The 16591-nt window shown below is 47.6% G+C and overlaps 1 protein-coding gene across 2 annotated transcripts; it reads right to left on the bottom strand.

Moving 5' to 3' along the window:
• Nucleotides 1–224: 224 nt before the first annotated feature.
• On the bottom strand, nucleotides 225–15547 carry cdo1 (cysteine dioxygenase, type I). 2 transcript variants are annotated; one of them, XM_060930808.1, is made up of 5 exons: nucleotides 15335–15547; nucleotides 14191–14268; nucleotides 12814–12971; nucleotides 8137–8306; nucleotides 225–778 (listed from the first exon to the last, which is right to left on the bottom strand). In XM_060930808.1, exons 1-5 carry the CDS (start codon nucleotides 15502–15504, stop codon nucleotides 749–751), a joined length of 606 nt encoding a protein of 201 aa, XP_060786791.1. In that variant the 5' UTR covers nucleotides 15505–15547; the 3' UTR covers nucleotides 225–748. The 2 variants fall into 2 exon arrangements, with proteins under 2 accessions (XP_060786791.1, XP_060786792.1); XM_060930809.1 differs by lacking the exon at nucleotides 8137–8306.
• Between the last annotated feature and the right edge of the window lie 1044 nt (nucleotides 15548–16591).

Genomic DNA, 16591 nt, shown 5'->3' with positions numbered 1-16591 from the left:
ACTTCTTTAGTTATAACTTGCAAAACAAGTATCATTCACTGTGCAACTAAATTCTTACTCTACTTTTACTTAAAAATCATTGTTGAGACAGAATAAAACACATTTGCTAACCTTTTTGTTTCTCCTAACATCAAATGTTACACATGTAATTTACTGACAAAGAAATTTATAAAAAAATAAATTCATGCAAAATGCATGCAAGACTTTAGATTACATCCGGTGTTATGTTACAATGTTGAGGTTGTAAACTATGCCAGTTTACACTAAAATGAACACACATCATAGAAATTGCTCCATTTTACAGAAAGGTATTGCATTTAAAAACAGCCTTTTTAGGTAATTTTTTTTTTGGGACCACAATGCAAAAAAAAATTAAAATACCATCTTCAAAAATTACATGTTCAGGCCTAATAAGAGTACAAAAGTATCATTACACAGGTCACAGACGCTTAGGAATGCTGTTAAGACTTTTCTCAAAACTAGTGAACAAAGAACAGACTGGTGAGGCAGTCCAGCCACATTCTGTTATTCAGGCCCCTTATTATGTGTTCTAAGCATTTGCCAAGCTTACACTGGGCCATGACAAATCCTCTTGAATTACTGAGTCCCTATTCCACACGTCCTTTGCAAATGTACTTAAAAGTTCAAATCATTACTTTGCATTACGAAAAAAAGTGATGTCACCTTTGCTTTTTTAATCATGCCTGATATATACATTTATGAATGTAAAGTTCTGTCTTCCCCATTCTCAGTTATTTTCTTGGGAGATTGTAGTTTCCTGCGAAAGAAAAGAAGAAAAAAAATAAGCACCAATTTGACAAAATAAGGTCACTTTCTGTTCAAACTTTTAAAATTAAAACATGTGACGGAAGCAGTGTTTTGAACCCCTCTCATCACTATCTTATCTTATCACAAGAGCAATGTTGCAATGCGCTTGGCCAGACAGCAATTTGGTCAAGGTGAACTTATGTAACTTCAGAGTAGACGATAAGTCCATTGTATTTGCCAAAGCTGAAACAAATCCCCCATAGGGGGCCCCATTTGCTGTCGCCAGAACTCTGACACCAAGTTTGCGCATGTTAACCCCCCCCCCCAACTAATGCTTTACCAGAAGAACATGCAGTTTTCTGCTCACTATCACATGTTCACAATTCTATCATCTGAATATTAAAAATAAATCAATTCGCTGACTGAATTCTTTGTCACTTATGAAAGCAGACTGGAATATATGGGCTTAACCTACCATGTTGTGAACAGTAATATGGATGGGCTGTAACACATTAGCTGTAAAATAAACTATTTAGCATTTTGGTTATTTGGTGTGAATAGAGGGATTTGCTAAAACCGCTACTGAGAACGATTGCCCAAGGACTCCCATTCTCTAAAATAGTCTCTTTGAATACAAAAACAGGACTGGAAAAGGAAACCACAGATTCACTGTGTCTGAAATGTAATTAATCTGAATTACAGCCTTTCATGCCAGCAAGTGATTGCAAGATCCTGCGAAACTGCAGTAAACAAGAAACACACCAGATATCTGACAGAATAAAGTCAGAAAACCCAAAATATAAATTTTAACTCTCTCTCTCTCCCTCTCTCACTCACACACACACACACACACACACACACACACACACACACACACACACACAGTGCCCTTCACAAATATTGGCACCCCTTGTAAAGATTAGTATAAAAGGTGAGAAAAAAAATCAACCTTTTGGAAAAGTTGCTTCATCTCACATTGAAAAAAAATTAAAAAGAAAAATCCAACCTTTAATTGAAATCAGTTTATTCAGAGAAAAACAAATCCCACATCAACGAACCACGTCACCTCTCACTCATGGAAAGTGCACCAGTTAGGCTATTTATTTATATATTTACTCTCTGCATCCACGCACTGTTTTTTTAAACCCCACAAAGATGAATTCATAATTTGAACCCTGCTCTTATCCAGAGCAACATACAACACACCCAGAGCAGCCTGGGGGTTAGGTGCCTTCTCTGCTCATCCAGGGAATCAAACTGGTGACCTTTATACTGCAACTACAGTTGCCGTCATTGGTAAACGGCGGAATACAGGCATCGGAATCGAAATTCCCGCACGATATACATTTACTGGTGTGCCTGGAGATGTTATTAAACTGACAAAATTGTTGAGGTGAACGATTCAATCTGACAATCTACACTGTTGTTGACTATTTCTGGTTCGAGTGCAGCAAGTCTAGGCTATGCCATGCTGAACAAGCAAGGCAGTTACTGTGCTAGCTTCAAATTACAGGTGGTGGAATATGTTTTGAAAGGGCATTCCAAGAATAAGGCAGCGCATCAGTTTGGAATACATTGTCGCAGGGTGCAAGAATGGTGCATTGCTGAGAAAAAATTAGACTATCATGACAATGTTCGGACAGGTCAAGAAGAAATTGTTCTATTGGAGGATGATGTCGATGTAAACTCATCTGAGTCGGAAGGCGATGACAATTATTTAAGTCCTGACAGTCCTTGTCATTAATTAGGTCTTATGTCGCATGAAATTCCTTTGTTAGTTTGTGAATGGACTATCTACATGTACCCGGTAGATAAGTTTGATAGTGTTTGAAGTGTTTGGTTGCTTGGTACATGTAGTTCCTGTACGGTAGTAAACAATTGATATTTCCATATTAAAAATGCTGTAGTTTGAAATACTTCAACTAGTCTTGCATGCATATGTCAGTTGATATTTTGTTGCGGATAGAGAATACTGTATTCTTATTTTGTGATAATATTGAGTTCATCCAAAGTGCATTTTAATATTTTATATTATTGTCCAGAGTGTCATTTGATATTCTGTACTGTGCTACGCTAGTCTTCATATGTGGGTGTTATCCAAAGTGTCAATAGATATTTTGTTTCGGGGTACACCACACGCTTATTATGTTTACATTTGTTTTCATTTGAAGTGCCATTTTATGTTTTGTTACAAGTTGATGTATTGCTACTAGTGTAATATTTTAATACATGCACGTGTTTGAGTTTGTTAATGAACGAAAACGTGAGCATAAAAAAAGTATTTTTTTTCCATGGAATTGTTCACAAAGAATTGATAAAAAAAAGTATAGTCTACGGGGAAAACCTCTGGGGGAAATGACAAAATCGCGTGGGAATTTTTTCGTAAATGGGGGGGGGGGGCGCTCTTCTATTAGGGCGCACTTTTCTATTAGGACCAATATGGTATTGTGGCAGCGGGGGCGTGGTCTAGCATCGGTCTGTGACAGGAGGGCGGAGTCAGGGAAGGTAAGTGGCAGAATCACTAGACCTGTTGTTAATTAATGTGTTTGTGCGTCTTCCCAGTGACCGCGCCCTATTTAAGGGGAGAGAGCGAGAGCAGAGGGAGCTCTCTCCACAACCAGACGGCTGATGTGTGTACGTGTGTCTGAGTGTGTGGGAATAGAGATAAAAGCTGAAAAGCTGAATAAAAAAGAGTATTGTGAAATCAGTTCTGTCCTGCCGTCCTTCTGTGCTCCACCCACCTACACGAACTGCTACAGTGGTGCCGAAACCCGGGACAAGCACAGAAGACAACAGCCCCATGGAGTCCTCCACCTTCGCCGACCTGATCCACGCCCTCACCACGGCCCAACAGAGCCAGCACCAGGCGCTGCTCGCCCTCCGAACGGAACAAGAACAACGGTTCGAGGCCCTGGTGCTGGCGCAACAGGAAGATCGTCGGGCATTCCGGCACCTCCTCGCGTCGGCGGGGTCCACCATCTCCACCGCCGCAGGCCCTTCCCCCCTCACCCTCACGAAGATGGGCCCGCAGGACGACCCCAAGGCATTCTTCACGCTCTTTGAGCAGGTAGCAGAGACCTCGGGGTGGCCGGTGGAACAGCGCGCGGCGCGCCTCCTCCCCCTGCTAACGGGAGAGGCGCAGCTGGCCGTGCTACAGCTCCCAACCGACCGCCGGCTGGCCTACGCGGACCTTCGCCGGGCCGTCCTCCAGCGGGTGGGACGCATCCCAGAGCATCAGCGTTTCCGCACTCTGCGCTTGGAGGAAGTCGGCCGGCTGTTCACGTATGGCCAGCAACTCCGGGACACCTGCTGGCGGTGGTTGAGGGCCGACAGCTGCGATGCCGAGGGACTCATCGACCAGGTGGTACTGGAACAGTTCGTCACACATTTACCAGCGGGAACCGCGGAGTGGGTCCAGTGCCACCGCCCGGCATCGCTGGATCAGGCAATCGAGCTGGCGGAGGATCATCTGGCGGCTGTCCTGACGGCAGGACAGCAGACAACCCCTTCTCTTCTCTCTCTCTCCTCCTCCTGTGTCTTCTCCTCGCCCCATTCCCCCACCGTGGAGGCGGGGGCCAGCGCCACCTCAGCCGGCCCGCCGCACCTGCGGTGCCCTTCCGTGTCTCCCTTCTGTGTCTGTCTCTCCCCCCCCCAGGTGAGTGAGCCCCAGAGCACTAGTGCAGAGAGGAAGCCCGGGCCGGTTTGCTGGCGCTGCGGGGAACCGGGCCACCTCCAACAGCAGTGCTAATGGAAGTGGTTCGGATCCCCAATGCGCCAGGAGCCGCCCTCGATCGGGCCGGAGCGTATCGCATACCAGTGAGTATCCAAGGGGATACATATCAGGCGTTGGTGGATTCTGGCTGTAATCAGACCTCAATCCACCAAAGCCTGGTGCAAGACGAAGCATTGGGGGGGAGCACAATTGGTGAAGGTGTTGTGTGTGCACGGGGATGTTCACAACTACCCTTTAGTGTCAGTCCACATTTTTTTCCGAGGGGAAAAATTTATAGTGAAGGCGGCGGTTAATCCTCGCCTTACCCACTCTTTAATTTTGGGGACTGATTGGCCGGGATTTCGGGATTTAATGACACACTTAGTAAAGAGTGGGTCCTGCCATTTGACAGGGGGAGGTCCCGGTGTCGCTTTGGCGGGAGCAGCTGTCACAGAGCCGTCTACGTCATCTCCGCGTCAGGGTGAGGAGCCGCCGGCTCCTCCTCTCTCTATTGGGGAATCCCTTGAGGATTTCACATTAGAGCAGTCGCGAGACGAGACTCTGCGGCATGCGTTTGACCAAGTGAGAGTAATCGATGGTCAAATGCTCCAGCCGAACGCCACCCCGTCCTTCCCCTACTTCGCAATTATGAAGGATAGATTATACCGAGTGACGCAGGACACTCAAACTAAAGAGCGAGTCACGCAGCTTTTAATTCCGAAGAGCCGCCGGGAATTGGTATTCCAGGCGGCTCACTTTAATCCCATGGCTGGACACTTATGGCAGGATAAAACACTAGCCCGAATAATGGCCCGATTCTATTGGCCGGGGATTCGCAGCGGTGTCCATAGGTGGTGTACGGTATGCCGCGAATGCCAGTTAGTAAATCCAGCAGCCATTCCAAAAGCGCCTTTGCGCTCTCTACCGTTAATCGAGACCCCGTTCGAAAGAATTGGGATGGATCTCGTCGGGCCATTAGATCAGTCAACACGAGGGTATCGCTTTATATTAGTTCTAGTGGACTATGCAACGCAATACCCGGAAGCAGTGCCTCTTCGCAATATCTCAGCATGCAGTATTGCGGAGGCACTCTTCCGCGTCATCTCCCGAGTTGGAATCCCGAAAGAGATTCTGACTGATCAAGGCACCTCGTTTATGTCACGAACACTGAACGAACTGTATGGGTTATTAGGTATTAAGCCGATCCGCACCAGCGTGTATCACCCACAAACGGACGGTTTAGTGGAACGGTTTAATCGCACCCTTAAAAACATAATTAAAAAATTTGTAAGTGAGGACGCGCGAAACTGGGATAAATGGCTCGAACCCTTGCTCTTTGCAGTGCAAGAGGTCCCCCAAGCCTCCACGGGGTTCTCCCCGTTTGAATTATTATATGGGCGTAAGCCGTGCGGCATTTTAGATGTGCTGCGAGAAAATTGGGAGGAGGGACCTTCACCAAGCAAAAATGAAATTCAATACGTTATTGACCTGCGCGCAAAACTCCACACACTCACACACCTAACCCAGGAGAATTTGCGGCAGGCCCAAGAACGGCAAACCCGCCTGTACGACAAGGGTACGCGCCTTAGAGAGTTCGCACCGGGAGAGAAAGTACTCGTACTGTTGCCCACATCGAGCTCTAAATTAGTCGCCAAGTGGCAAGGACCCTTTGAGGTCACACGGCGAGTCGGGGACGTCGACTATGAGGTGAAGCGAACGGACAGGGGTGGGGTGCTACAGATTTGCCACCTCAACCTACTCAAACTCTGGAACGAGGAGGTCCCCGTGGCGTTGGTGTCGGTGGTTCCGGAGAAGGCGGAGCTGGGGCCGGAGGTTCAAAAAAGAACATTAGCATCACGTCCCTCTCCGGTCCCCTGTGGAGACCACCTCTCCCCGACCCAACTCGCGGAGGTTGCCCAGTTGCAGACCGAGTTTTCGGACGTGTTCTCGCCCCTGCCCGGTCGCACTAACCTCATAGAGCACCACATTGAGACGCCCCCGGGGGTGGTAGTGCGTAGCCGCCCTTACAGGTTACCCAAACACAAGAAAAAGGTGGTTCGGGAAGAACTCGAGGCCATGCTCGAAATGGGCATTGTCGAGGAGTCCCACAGTGACTGGAGCAGCCCGGTGGTCTTGGTACCCAAGGCCGACGGGTCGGTCCGGTTCTGTGTGGACTATAGAAAAGTCAACGCGGTGTCTAAATTCGATGCGTACCCAATGCCTCGTATTGATGAGTTGCTCGATCAGCTAGGCACGGCTCGTTTTTACTCGACACTGGATTTAACAAAAGGGTTATTGGCAGATCCCCTTGACTCCATTATCCTGGGAAAAAACGGCCTTTTCCACACCGTTCAGCTTACACCAATTCGTCACACTTCCTTTTGGGCTGTTTGGGGCACCCGCTACGTTTCAGCGGCTGATGGACAGGGTCCTCCGCCCCCACGCCACATATGCGGCCGCGTACCTAGACGATATCATTATTTATAGTAATGACTGGCCGCGGCACCTACAACACCTGACGGCCGTCCTTAGGTCGCTGAGGCGGGCAGGTCTCACAGCCAACCCGAAGAAGTGTGCGATTGGGCGGGTGGAAGTACGGTATCTGGGCTTCCACTTGGGCAATGGGCAGGCGCGTCCCCAAATTAACAAGACCGCAGCGATTGTGGCCTGCCCGAGGCCCAAGACCAAAAAGGGGGTGAGACAGTTCCTGGGGCTGGCTGGCTATTATCGTAGGTTTATACTTAATTATTCGGACGTCACCAGCCCGCTGACTGATCTGACTAAAAAGGGGGCACCAGATCCGGTCCAGTGGATGGAGCAATGCCAGCGGGCTTTTTCTAAGGTAAAGGCTGCACTGTGTGGGGGGCCACTTTTACACTCCCCTGACTTTTCTCTCCCCTTTATGTTGCAGACGGATGCGTCGGACAGAGGGCTGGGGGCCGTTTTGTCCCAGCAGGTGGAGGGGGAGGATCGCCCAGTCTTATACATTAGTCGGAAGCTGTCGGTGCGTGAGGGGCGCTACAGTACCATCGAGAAGGAGTGCCTGGCGATCAAGTGGGCATTCCTCACCCTCCAGTACTACCTGCTGGGACACCCTTTCACCCTCTGTTCGAACCACGCGCCCCTCCAGTGGCTCCACCGCATGAAGGATGCCAACGCGCGGATCACCCGTTGGTATCTGGCACTCCAACCCTTTAATTTCAAGGTGATCCACAGGCCGGGGGCGCAGATGGTCGTGGTGGACTTCCTCTCCCGTCAAGGGGGGGGAGTCGGCTGCGAGCCGGACGGCTGCCCGGCCTGAGTTGGGCGGTGGGGGTATGTGGCAGCGGGGGCGTGGTCTAGCATCAGTCTGTGACAGGAGGGCGGAGTCAGGGAAGGTAAGTGGCAGAATCACTACACCTATTGTTAATTAATGTGTTTGTGTGTCTTCCCAGTGACCGTGCCCTATTTAAGGGGAGAGAGCGAGAGCAGAGGGAGCTCTCTCCACAACCAGACGGCTGATGTGTGTACGTGTGTCTGAGTGTGTGGGAATAGAGATAAAAGCTGAAAAGCTGAATAAAAAAGAGTTTTGTGAAATCAGTTCTGTCCTGCCGTCCTTCTGTGCTCCACCCACCTACACGAACTGCTACAGGTATATTTGTAATGTTTCAACTTACAAGTGGCGTCTTCTTGCCAAATTTACTCCAGAATGTCATTTTGACAGTGTTCTTATGTCCCGTTCGCTGGTCAAATGTCTGGCAATGCTGGAAAGGAGGGCTATACAAGTGCAAGCTGACTGCACATTCTGTGTGACTGACGTTCTCTACCCGGTGCAGGCCGATGGAATCTGCAATACATAAATATTCCAGTGGTATGTCAAGGCAAAAATATTCACATGAAATAATATATCATTACTACAAACCTTCATTTGAAAGCATGCTATTTGTATCCTCAAGCTTGCAATTTGTAATTAAGATCCTCCCATGCCCTTGTAGCACATTTACATTTTGACACAGATGTGGCAGCAAAGGAATTAAGCAGAAACATTTGCCTTCTTAGCAAAATGTACCCACTCTATGACCTTTCTTCAATAAGTGCTTTATCTCAGATCTTCAGTGTCAATGGATTATTAACCAGAGGTTAATAGATAATTGTGGCAGCGGGGGCGTGGTCAAATGTTGGTCTGTGAACGGAGGACAGTGTCAGGGAAGGTAAGTGGCAGAATCACGACACCTGATGTTAGTTAACCTGTGTTTGTGGGTCTTCCCCAGTGACCACGCCCTATAAAAGGAGAGAGAGCAGAGGAAGGCAGCTCTCTCCCCAACCAGACAACTGATGTGTGTACGCGTGTCTGTATGGCTGGTAGTTTGTGGACAACTGAAAAGTGTCACAATAAAGAGTTTTTGTAACGCAGTTCTGGCCTGACGTACTTCTGTGCTCCACCCACCCGCTATAAGTACTACAGTGGTGCCGAAACCCGGGACAGGAGCACAGAGAAGAACAGCCCCATGGAGTCCTCCCCCTTCGCAGACCTGATCCATGCCCTCGCCACAGCCCAACAGAGCCAGCACTAGGCGCTGGTTGCCCTCCGAAAGGAGCAAGTGCAAAGGTTCGAGGCCCTGGTGCTGGCGCAACAGGAAGATCGTCAGGCGTTCCGGCACCTCCTCGTGTCGGCGGGGTCCACCACCTCCATCGCTGCGGGCCCTCCCCACCTCACCCTAATGAAGATGGGCCCGCACGACGACCCTGAGGCCTTCCTAGCGCTCTTTGAGCAAGCATCAGAGGCCTGGGGCTGGCCAGTGGAGCAGCGCGCGGCGCGCCTCCTCCCCCTGCTAACGGGCGAGGCGCAGCTGGCCACACTACAGCTCCCCGCCGACAGCCAGCTGGTCTACACCGACCTGCGCCGGGCTGTCTTCCAGCGTGTGGGGCGCAACCCAGAACAACGCCAGCGCTTCCGCGCTCTATGCCTCGAGGAGGTAGGCCACCTGTTCGCATTTGGCCAGCAACTCCGGGACGCCTGCCGGTGGTGGCTGAGGGCTGACAACCACGACACCGAGGGAATCGTCGATCTGGTGGCACTGGAGCAGTTCATCGCACAACTTCCTGAAGGGACCACGGAGTGGGTCCAGTGCCATCGCCCGGCGTCGCTGGATCAGGCCATCGACTTGACGGAGGATCATTTGGCGGCTGTTCCCACGGCAGGATCGCCGATCTCCTCTTCTCCCCTCTCTCTCTCTCTCCCCCCCTCCCCTTCTGTGTCTCGTCCTCGCCCCGTTCCCCCACCATGAGGGCTGGCTCCACCCCAGCCAGCCCGCCGCACCCATGGTGCCCTCCCATTTTCCGCTTCTGTGTCTGTCTCTTCCCCCCCCCTCAGGTGAGTGAGCCCCAGAGCGCCGGTGCAGAGAGAGAGCCCGGGCCGGTTTGCTGGCGCTACGGGGAGCCGGGGCACCTCCAGCATCAGTGCTCAGCCAGGGAGGTGGGTGCGGTGGTCCGGATCCCCGACGCGCCAGGAACCGCCCTCGATCGGGCCGGAGCATATCGCATACTGGTGAGTGTCCAAGGGGATACATATCAGGCTTTGGTGGACTCTGGCTGTAATCAGACCTCAATCCACCAAAGCCTGGGGGGAGCACAATTGTTGTGTGTGCACGGGGATGTTCACAACTACCCTTTAGTGTCGGTCCACATTCTATTTCGAGGGGAGAAATTTAGTGTAAAGGTGGCGGTTAATCCTCGCCTTACCCACTCGATAATTTTGGGGACTGACTGGCCGGGATTTCGGGAGTTAATGAGCCATTTAGTGAAGAGTGGGTCCTGCCATAGTTTAGCAGGGGGAGGTCCCGGTGTGGCATTGGCGGGAGCAGCTGTCACAGAGCTGTCTACGTCATCTCCGCCTCAGAGTGAAGAGCAGCAGGCTCCTCCTCCCTCTCTCGGGGAATCCCTCGCGGATTTTCCGTTAGAGCAGTTGCGAGACAAGACTCTGCGGCATGTGTTTGACCAAGTGAGAGTAATCGATGGTCAAACGCTCCAGCCAAACGCCACCCTGTCCTTCCCCTATTTCTCCATTATGAAGGATAGATTATACCGAGTGACGCAGGACACTCAGACTAAGGAAATGATTACGCAACTTTTGATCCCAAAGAGCCACTGGGAATTGGAATTCCAGGTGGCTCACTTTAATCCCATGGTGGGACACTTAGGGCAGGATAAAACACTAGCCCAAATAATGGCCCGGTTCTACTGGCCAGGGATTCGCGGCGATGTCCGTAGGTGGTGTACGGCGTGCCGTGAATGCCAGTTAGTAAATCCAGCGGCCATTCCAAAAGCGCCTTTGCACCCTCTGCCATTGAGACCCTGTTCGAAAGAATTGGGATGGATCTCGTCGGGCCATTAGATCAGTCAACAGGAGGGTATCACTTTATTTTAGTTCTGGTGGACTATGCAATGCAATACGTGGAAGCAGTGCCTCTTCGCAATATCTCAGCACGTAGTATTGCGGAAGCGCTCTTCCATGTCATCTCCCTAGTCGGAATCCCCAAAGAGATTCTGACTGATCAAGGCACTACGTTTATGTCACGCACACTACGCGCACTGTATGGGTTACTGGGAATTAAGCCGATCCGCACCAGCGTGTATCACCCACAAACGGACGGCTTAGTTGAACGGTTTAATTGCACCCTCATAAATATAATTAAATTCGTAAGCGAGGACGCACGCAACTGGGATAAATGGCTCAAACCCCTGTTATTCGTAGTGCGAGAGGTCCCACAAGCTTCCACGGGGTTCTCCCCATTCGAATTTTTATATGGGCATAAACCACGGGGCATTCTAGATGTTCTGCAGGAAAATTGGGAGGAGGAAACTTCTCATCTCATCTCATTATCTCTAGCCGCTTTATCCTTCTACAGGGTCGCAGGCAAGCTGGAGCCTATCCCAGCTGACTACGGGCGAAAGGCGGGGTACACCCTGGACAAGTCACCAGGTCATCACAGGGCTGACACATAGACACAGACAACCATTCACACTCACATTCACACCTACGGTCAATTTAGGGTCACCAGTTAACCTAACCTGCATGTCTTTGGACCGTGGGGGAAACCGGAGCACCCGGAGGAAACCCACGCGGACACGGGGAGAACATGCAAACTCCACACAGAAAGGCCCTCGCCGGCCCCGGGGCTCGAACCCAGGACCTTCTTGCTGTGAGGCGACAGCGCTAACCACTACACCACCGTGCCGCCCGGAGGAGGAGGGAACTTCAACGAGCAAAAGCGAAATCCAATACGTTATTGACCTGCGCGCAAAACTTCACATACTCACACACCTAACCCAAGAGAATTTGCGGCAGGCCCAAGAACGGCAAGTCCGCCTGTACGACAGGGGTACGCGCCTTAGGGAGTTCGCACCGGGAGATAAAGTACTTGTGCTGTTGCCCACGTCAAGCTCCAAATTGATGCCAAGTGGCAAGGACCCTTTGAGGTCACATGGCGAGTCGGGGACGTCGACTATGAGATGAGGCGAACGGACAGGGGTGGGGCGGTACAGATTTACCACCTCAATTTGCTAAAACTTTGGAATGAGGAGGTCCCCGTGGCATTGGAGGATCGTCCCATGCTGTACATCAGCAGAAAGCTGTCGGTGCGGGAGGGCCGCTATAGCACTATAGAGAAAGAGTGCCTTGCCATCAAGTGGGCAGTCCTCGCCCTCCGCTACTACCTACTGGGACGCCCCTTCACCCTCTGTTCGGACCACGCGCCCCTCCAGTGGCTCCACCGCATGAAGGATGCCAACGCGTGGATCACCCGTTGGTATCTGGCACTCCAGCCGTTTAAGTTCAAGGTGATCCACAGGCCGGGGGTGCAGATGGTCGTGGCGAACTTCCTCTCCTGTCGGGGGGGGGGCGCTGCAGGCTGGATGGCTCCCTGGCCTGAGTCGGGGGGAGCCGCCCGACTCAGGCCGGGCGGTGGGGGTATGTGGCAGCGGGGGCGTGGTCAAGCGGCGGTCTGTGAATGGAGGGCGGAGTCAGGGAAGGTAAGTGGCAGAATCACTACACCTGATGTTAGTTAACCTGTGTTTGTGGGTCTTCCCCAGTGACCGCACCCTATAAAAGGAGAGAGAGAGCAGAGGAAGGCAGCTCTCCCCAACCAGACAACTGATGTGTGTGTGCGCGCGTGTCTGTGTGGCTGGGAGTTTGTGGATGACTGAAAAGTGTCACAATAAAGAGTTTTTTTTAACGCAGTTCTGGCCTGCCGTACTTCTGTGCTCCACCCACCCGCTCTAAGTACTACAATAATTAAGAAAATATTTTATGATTTTAAAATGATTCTTTGATCGTTTTGATCACACAATCTTACCATTAATGTAAGCACACTGGTTTTCCCGCAATATATGCTGAGATTTTTGGATCATTTCATCATGTGCTTTACCATCAGGCCATTCAAACAGAGTCTCTTTCAGCTGGCCCTGCAGAAGCTTCAGGAAGCAGTGCGAGTCTGTATGGTCATGGATACTACTGCAAGTGGCACAGAGTACAGACACACTCAAAAATAGGCAATGATTTTTTTTTTATTACAAATACTACCCAAAAACATCATTAAATAGGACAATGACACATACTTTAATGGAAACTTGTAATTTCACTGTCACGCAATGATTGAACTAACTGAAGCGCATGATATTCCATGTACTAATTGTTAAGTTTTATAACTGTTTAAAATAAAATAATAAAAAGATTAATAAAGGTAAATCTTGCTGATCCAAAATGGGGTCCGACTCATGAATTATGCTCATCAATGTGTCTTTTCCATTTAAAACGTCACAGCGCATAGATTCCAAGTCTGTTTTACTCCACTGTCAGTTTGCGTGTCTCCAACAAGTCACACAGCAACATCAGCACAGTTGAATGGACACCTACAGAGTTAATACATTTTAACCCTTACACTATTGATTATGTTCATTCAATCTTGATGATTTAACTCTTCAAGTATTTAGTCCATGCAACTTACTACTTATAAATGAGGCTAAAGATCACAATTAATCAAACCGTAAGTATAAAGTAACTAGACATTCCTTTGAGTATTTATGGGAGCTTGAGTTCAGGAGGCTCCAATTCAAGAAGATAATTATAGCCTGGAAACTGATATGCAAAACTGTACAAAAGTCTTAGGCATGCTATTTTTTTCCATACAAACTTTGTGATAGTTTTATGACTTCTCCATTATCAAGTCAGTACAAAAACATTTTGGAGTTCCACATGTTCATTTTCCAGCACAAAATTAAATGTTACAGAAAAAAATATATATAAGAGACCACTTTTCAGATTAAAAAAGAAAACATAATGAAGTCTACTGGGTTTTGGTGCAAAATTAAGAAGCAAGTGTGACAGTCAAAGTGTCCAGAAGAACTGTGGCTGGTTCTGTAAGATGCTCAGTAAAACCTACAGCTCATTTCCTTATAAAACTGCACTCATTGTACCTGAGACTACTATTTTTTTTAAGCAAAGGGTCGTCTCACACCAAATATTGATTTTGTTTCATTTATTATGGTTTACTGCTGTTTATAGTATTTTTTTAATGTTGAAACATTTCATTTCATTATTTTAAGCCATTTTTGGTCTGCAGCATTGTGCCTAAGACTTTTGCACAGTACTGTAACTTTGTACAAATTTAGCTTAGCTCATGTGTATTGATAGTTTACATTAATTACATTATCAGTAACTTGCCAACAATTACCTGCCATGGCCTTCACCCCAGCACAGAATCATAAGGTTAAACTTGCCGTTGCCCTCATTGACGAGATTTCTGGTATACCTAAACAGATACGTCATGGCATCCTGTTAGTTTCACATGATTTTCTTTTTACTTGTTTTTACTTACTAAGTTAATCAAGATTCAACTTGGCCCAGATAATATAAAAAACATCCAGCCTGCACTAATAACCCACTTTAAATGTGTTAATTCAAATGATCAGCTTTGTCAGTTTTTATTACAACTATCATCAAATCACCAGGTCAGCAGACTCTCATATGTGGCACATGCTGTGTGTGAATAAAAAGGGTGTGTGGATTTAAAAAAAAACCCTCTTAAAAAACACTTCATTTTATTACTCAAACTAAAGCAGACCAACAGTGTGACTGTACCTATATGTGCACCATTTAAGGAAATGAAGTTATGGATGCAACCACACAGGATAATCCAATTAATATTTAATTTTTACAATGACACAGTTTGCATATTTTCCATTTATCAGGGTATAATTTCCATTCCACCCATTCAAATGCAGTTTATAGAGGAATTTGCAGGATAGTCTCTAAAGATCAGCCTGCTTGCTTGCTGGCTCTCTCTCTCTCTCTCTCTCTCTCTCTCTCTCTCTCTCTCTCTGTGTGTGTGTGTGTGTGTAGAACCGAGCCATAGTTCTAGAAGGTGCTATCAGAGGAACGATCCTCAGATTGCAGATCCAACAGCAATGCTTTTTTTGAGTACCACTGTTCCGAGATGTGTCGGACCCTGGCCCGTGATTGGCGGCTTCCTTCCCACCCTTCTGCAGGCAGGCTTTTAAAGCTTTTCAAAACACTCAAACGTGGCCAACATGGCGAGGTCGGATAAATATTCATTATATTTTAACAAAAGAATAGGTTCAAGTTTATATATTCTCAATTTTTCCCAAACAGTACGCTCATTTCTAAAGTGCAACAACACTGCGATACTTATAAAAACAAACAAATAAACAGTTCTATCTGTATGTCTATTAAATATTTTTAAGCCATAGCATTCCCCTTCACTTTTTTCTATGAAAAATAGTTCCTCAAGATAGTTCTAGAATGGCTAATAACAACAACAACAATAATAATAATAATAATAATAATAATAATAATACCTGTATTGGTCAAATTTTGCAAATTTCTTCCATTCTTGTGGTTTACTTTCGTATGCCTCCATAATACTCTGCACCTCCTCAACATTGACATTGTCACTTTCGAAAATTTGGTGGAGAATTTTAATCAGATCATCCAGCGTCTCTGGCTTGACCATTAGAGTGTGCTCCATTTCAGTGTGGTGTGGTGTGGTCTCCTCTCTTCTCCTCTCTCTGTCTCTGAGATGCTGCTCGCTCTCAATGAGCTCCTCTAACGTTTTATAGAGTAATCGACTGTACCATCCTGAGGTCTGTACCACTGAGAGAAAGGGGTCAATAGTCATCGATTTTCAAAAAGCAGGGGAAAAACACAAATATAAACCACCGTTAAAGTGGTAAATTGATTTTTTTTTACCTTTCTTATCTACGTAATTGGAATATAAGATGGGCAAAGAAAAATACAACGCACGTATAGCTTTATTTTTAGTCGACGTATCACCTCATTTTGGTGCATTTGGTATAATCCGGCCACTCGGTCTTATTTTCGAACTGGGCTTCTGTTCAACTCGCAACCATAAAAGAAAAAAAAGGGGCGTGTCGTTGCCTCAAGATTCATTTATATAGGAAACTACAGAGCTAAACGTCAGACTCAACACACTACAAAATTATTCCAACACTGTTAGAAATAGGGGTACAGGAGGAATCCATTTCTGTCCCCCAAGGTACAATTTACACTAATGTACCCCCTAGGGCTCATTATTGGACCTCAAAGTAACTATGTGTACAACCCCGATTCCAAAAAAGTTGGGACAAAGTACAAATTGTAAATAAAAACGGAATGCAGTGATGTGGAAGTTTCAAAATTCCATATTTTATTCAGAATAGAACATAGATGACATATCAAATGTTTAAACTGAGAAAATGTATCATTTAAAGAGAAAAATTAGGTGATTTTAAATTTCATGACCACAACACATCTCAAAAAAGTTGGGACAAGGCCATGTTTACCACTGTGAGACATCCCCTTTTCTCTTTACAACAGTCTGTAAACGTCTGGGGACTGAGGAGACAAGTTGCTCAAGTTTAGGGATAGGAATGTTAACCCATTCTTGTCTAATGTAGGATTCTAGTGGCTCAACTGTCATAGGTCTTTTTTGTCGTATCTTCCGTTTTATGATGCACCAAATGTTTTCTATGGGTGAAAGATCTGGACTGCAGACTGGCCAGTTCAGTACTTGGACCCTTCTTCTACGCAGCCATGATGCTGTAATTGATGCAGTA

The sequence above is a fragment of the Neoarius graeffei genome, chromosome 10 (assembly GCF_027579695.1).
Source record: "Neoarius graeffei isolate fNeoGra1 chromosome 10, fNeoGra1.pri, whole genome shotgun sequence".
Taxonomy (NCBI): Eukaryota; Metazoa; Chordata; class Actinopteri; order Siluriformes; family Ariidae; genus Neoarius; species Neoarius graeffei.
Note: the sequence above shows the minus strand (reverse complement) of the source record. Positions and strands in the feature narration are given on the sequence as shown.

Coding starts and splice junctions, on each gene's coding strand:
- cdo1 (XM_060930808.1), bottom strand. CDS start 15,504: ATGGAGCACACTCTAATGGTCAAGCCAGAGACGCTGGATGATCTGATT. Junction 14,269..15,334: donor GCAAAATTTGACCAATACAG/GTATTATTATTA, acceptor GTATCTGTTTAG/GTATACCAGAAATCTCGTCA. Junction 779..8,136: donor TTGGCAAGAAGACGCCACTT/GTAAGTTGAAAC, acceptor TTTCTTTCGCAG/GAAACTACAATCTCCCAAGA.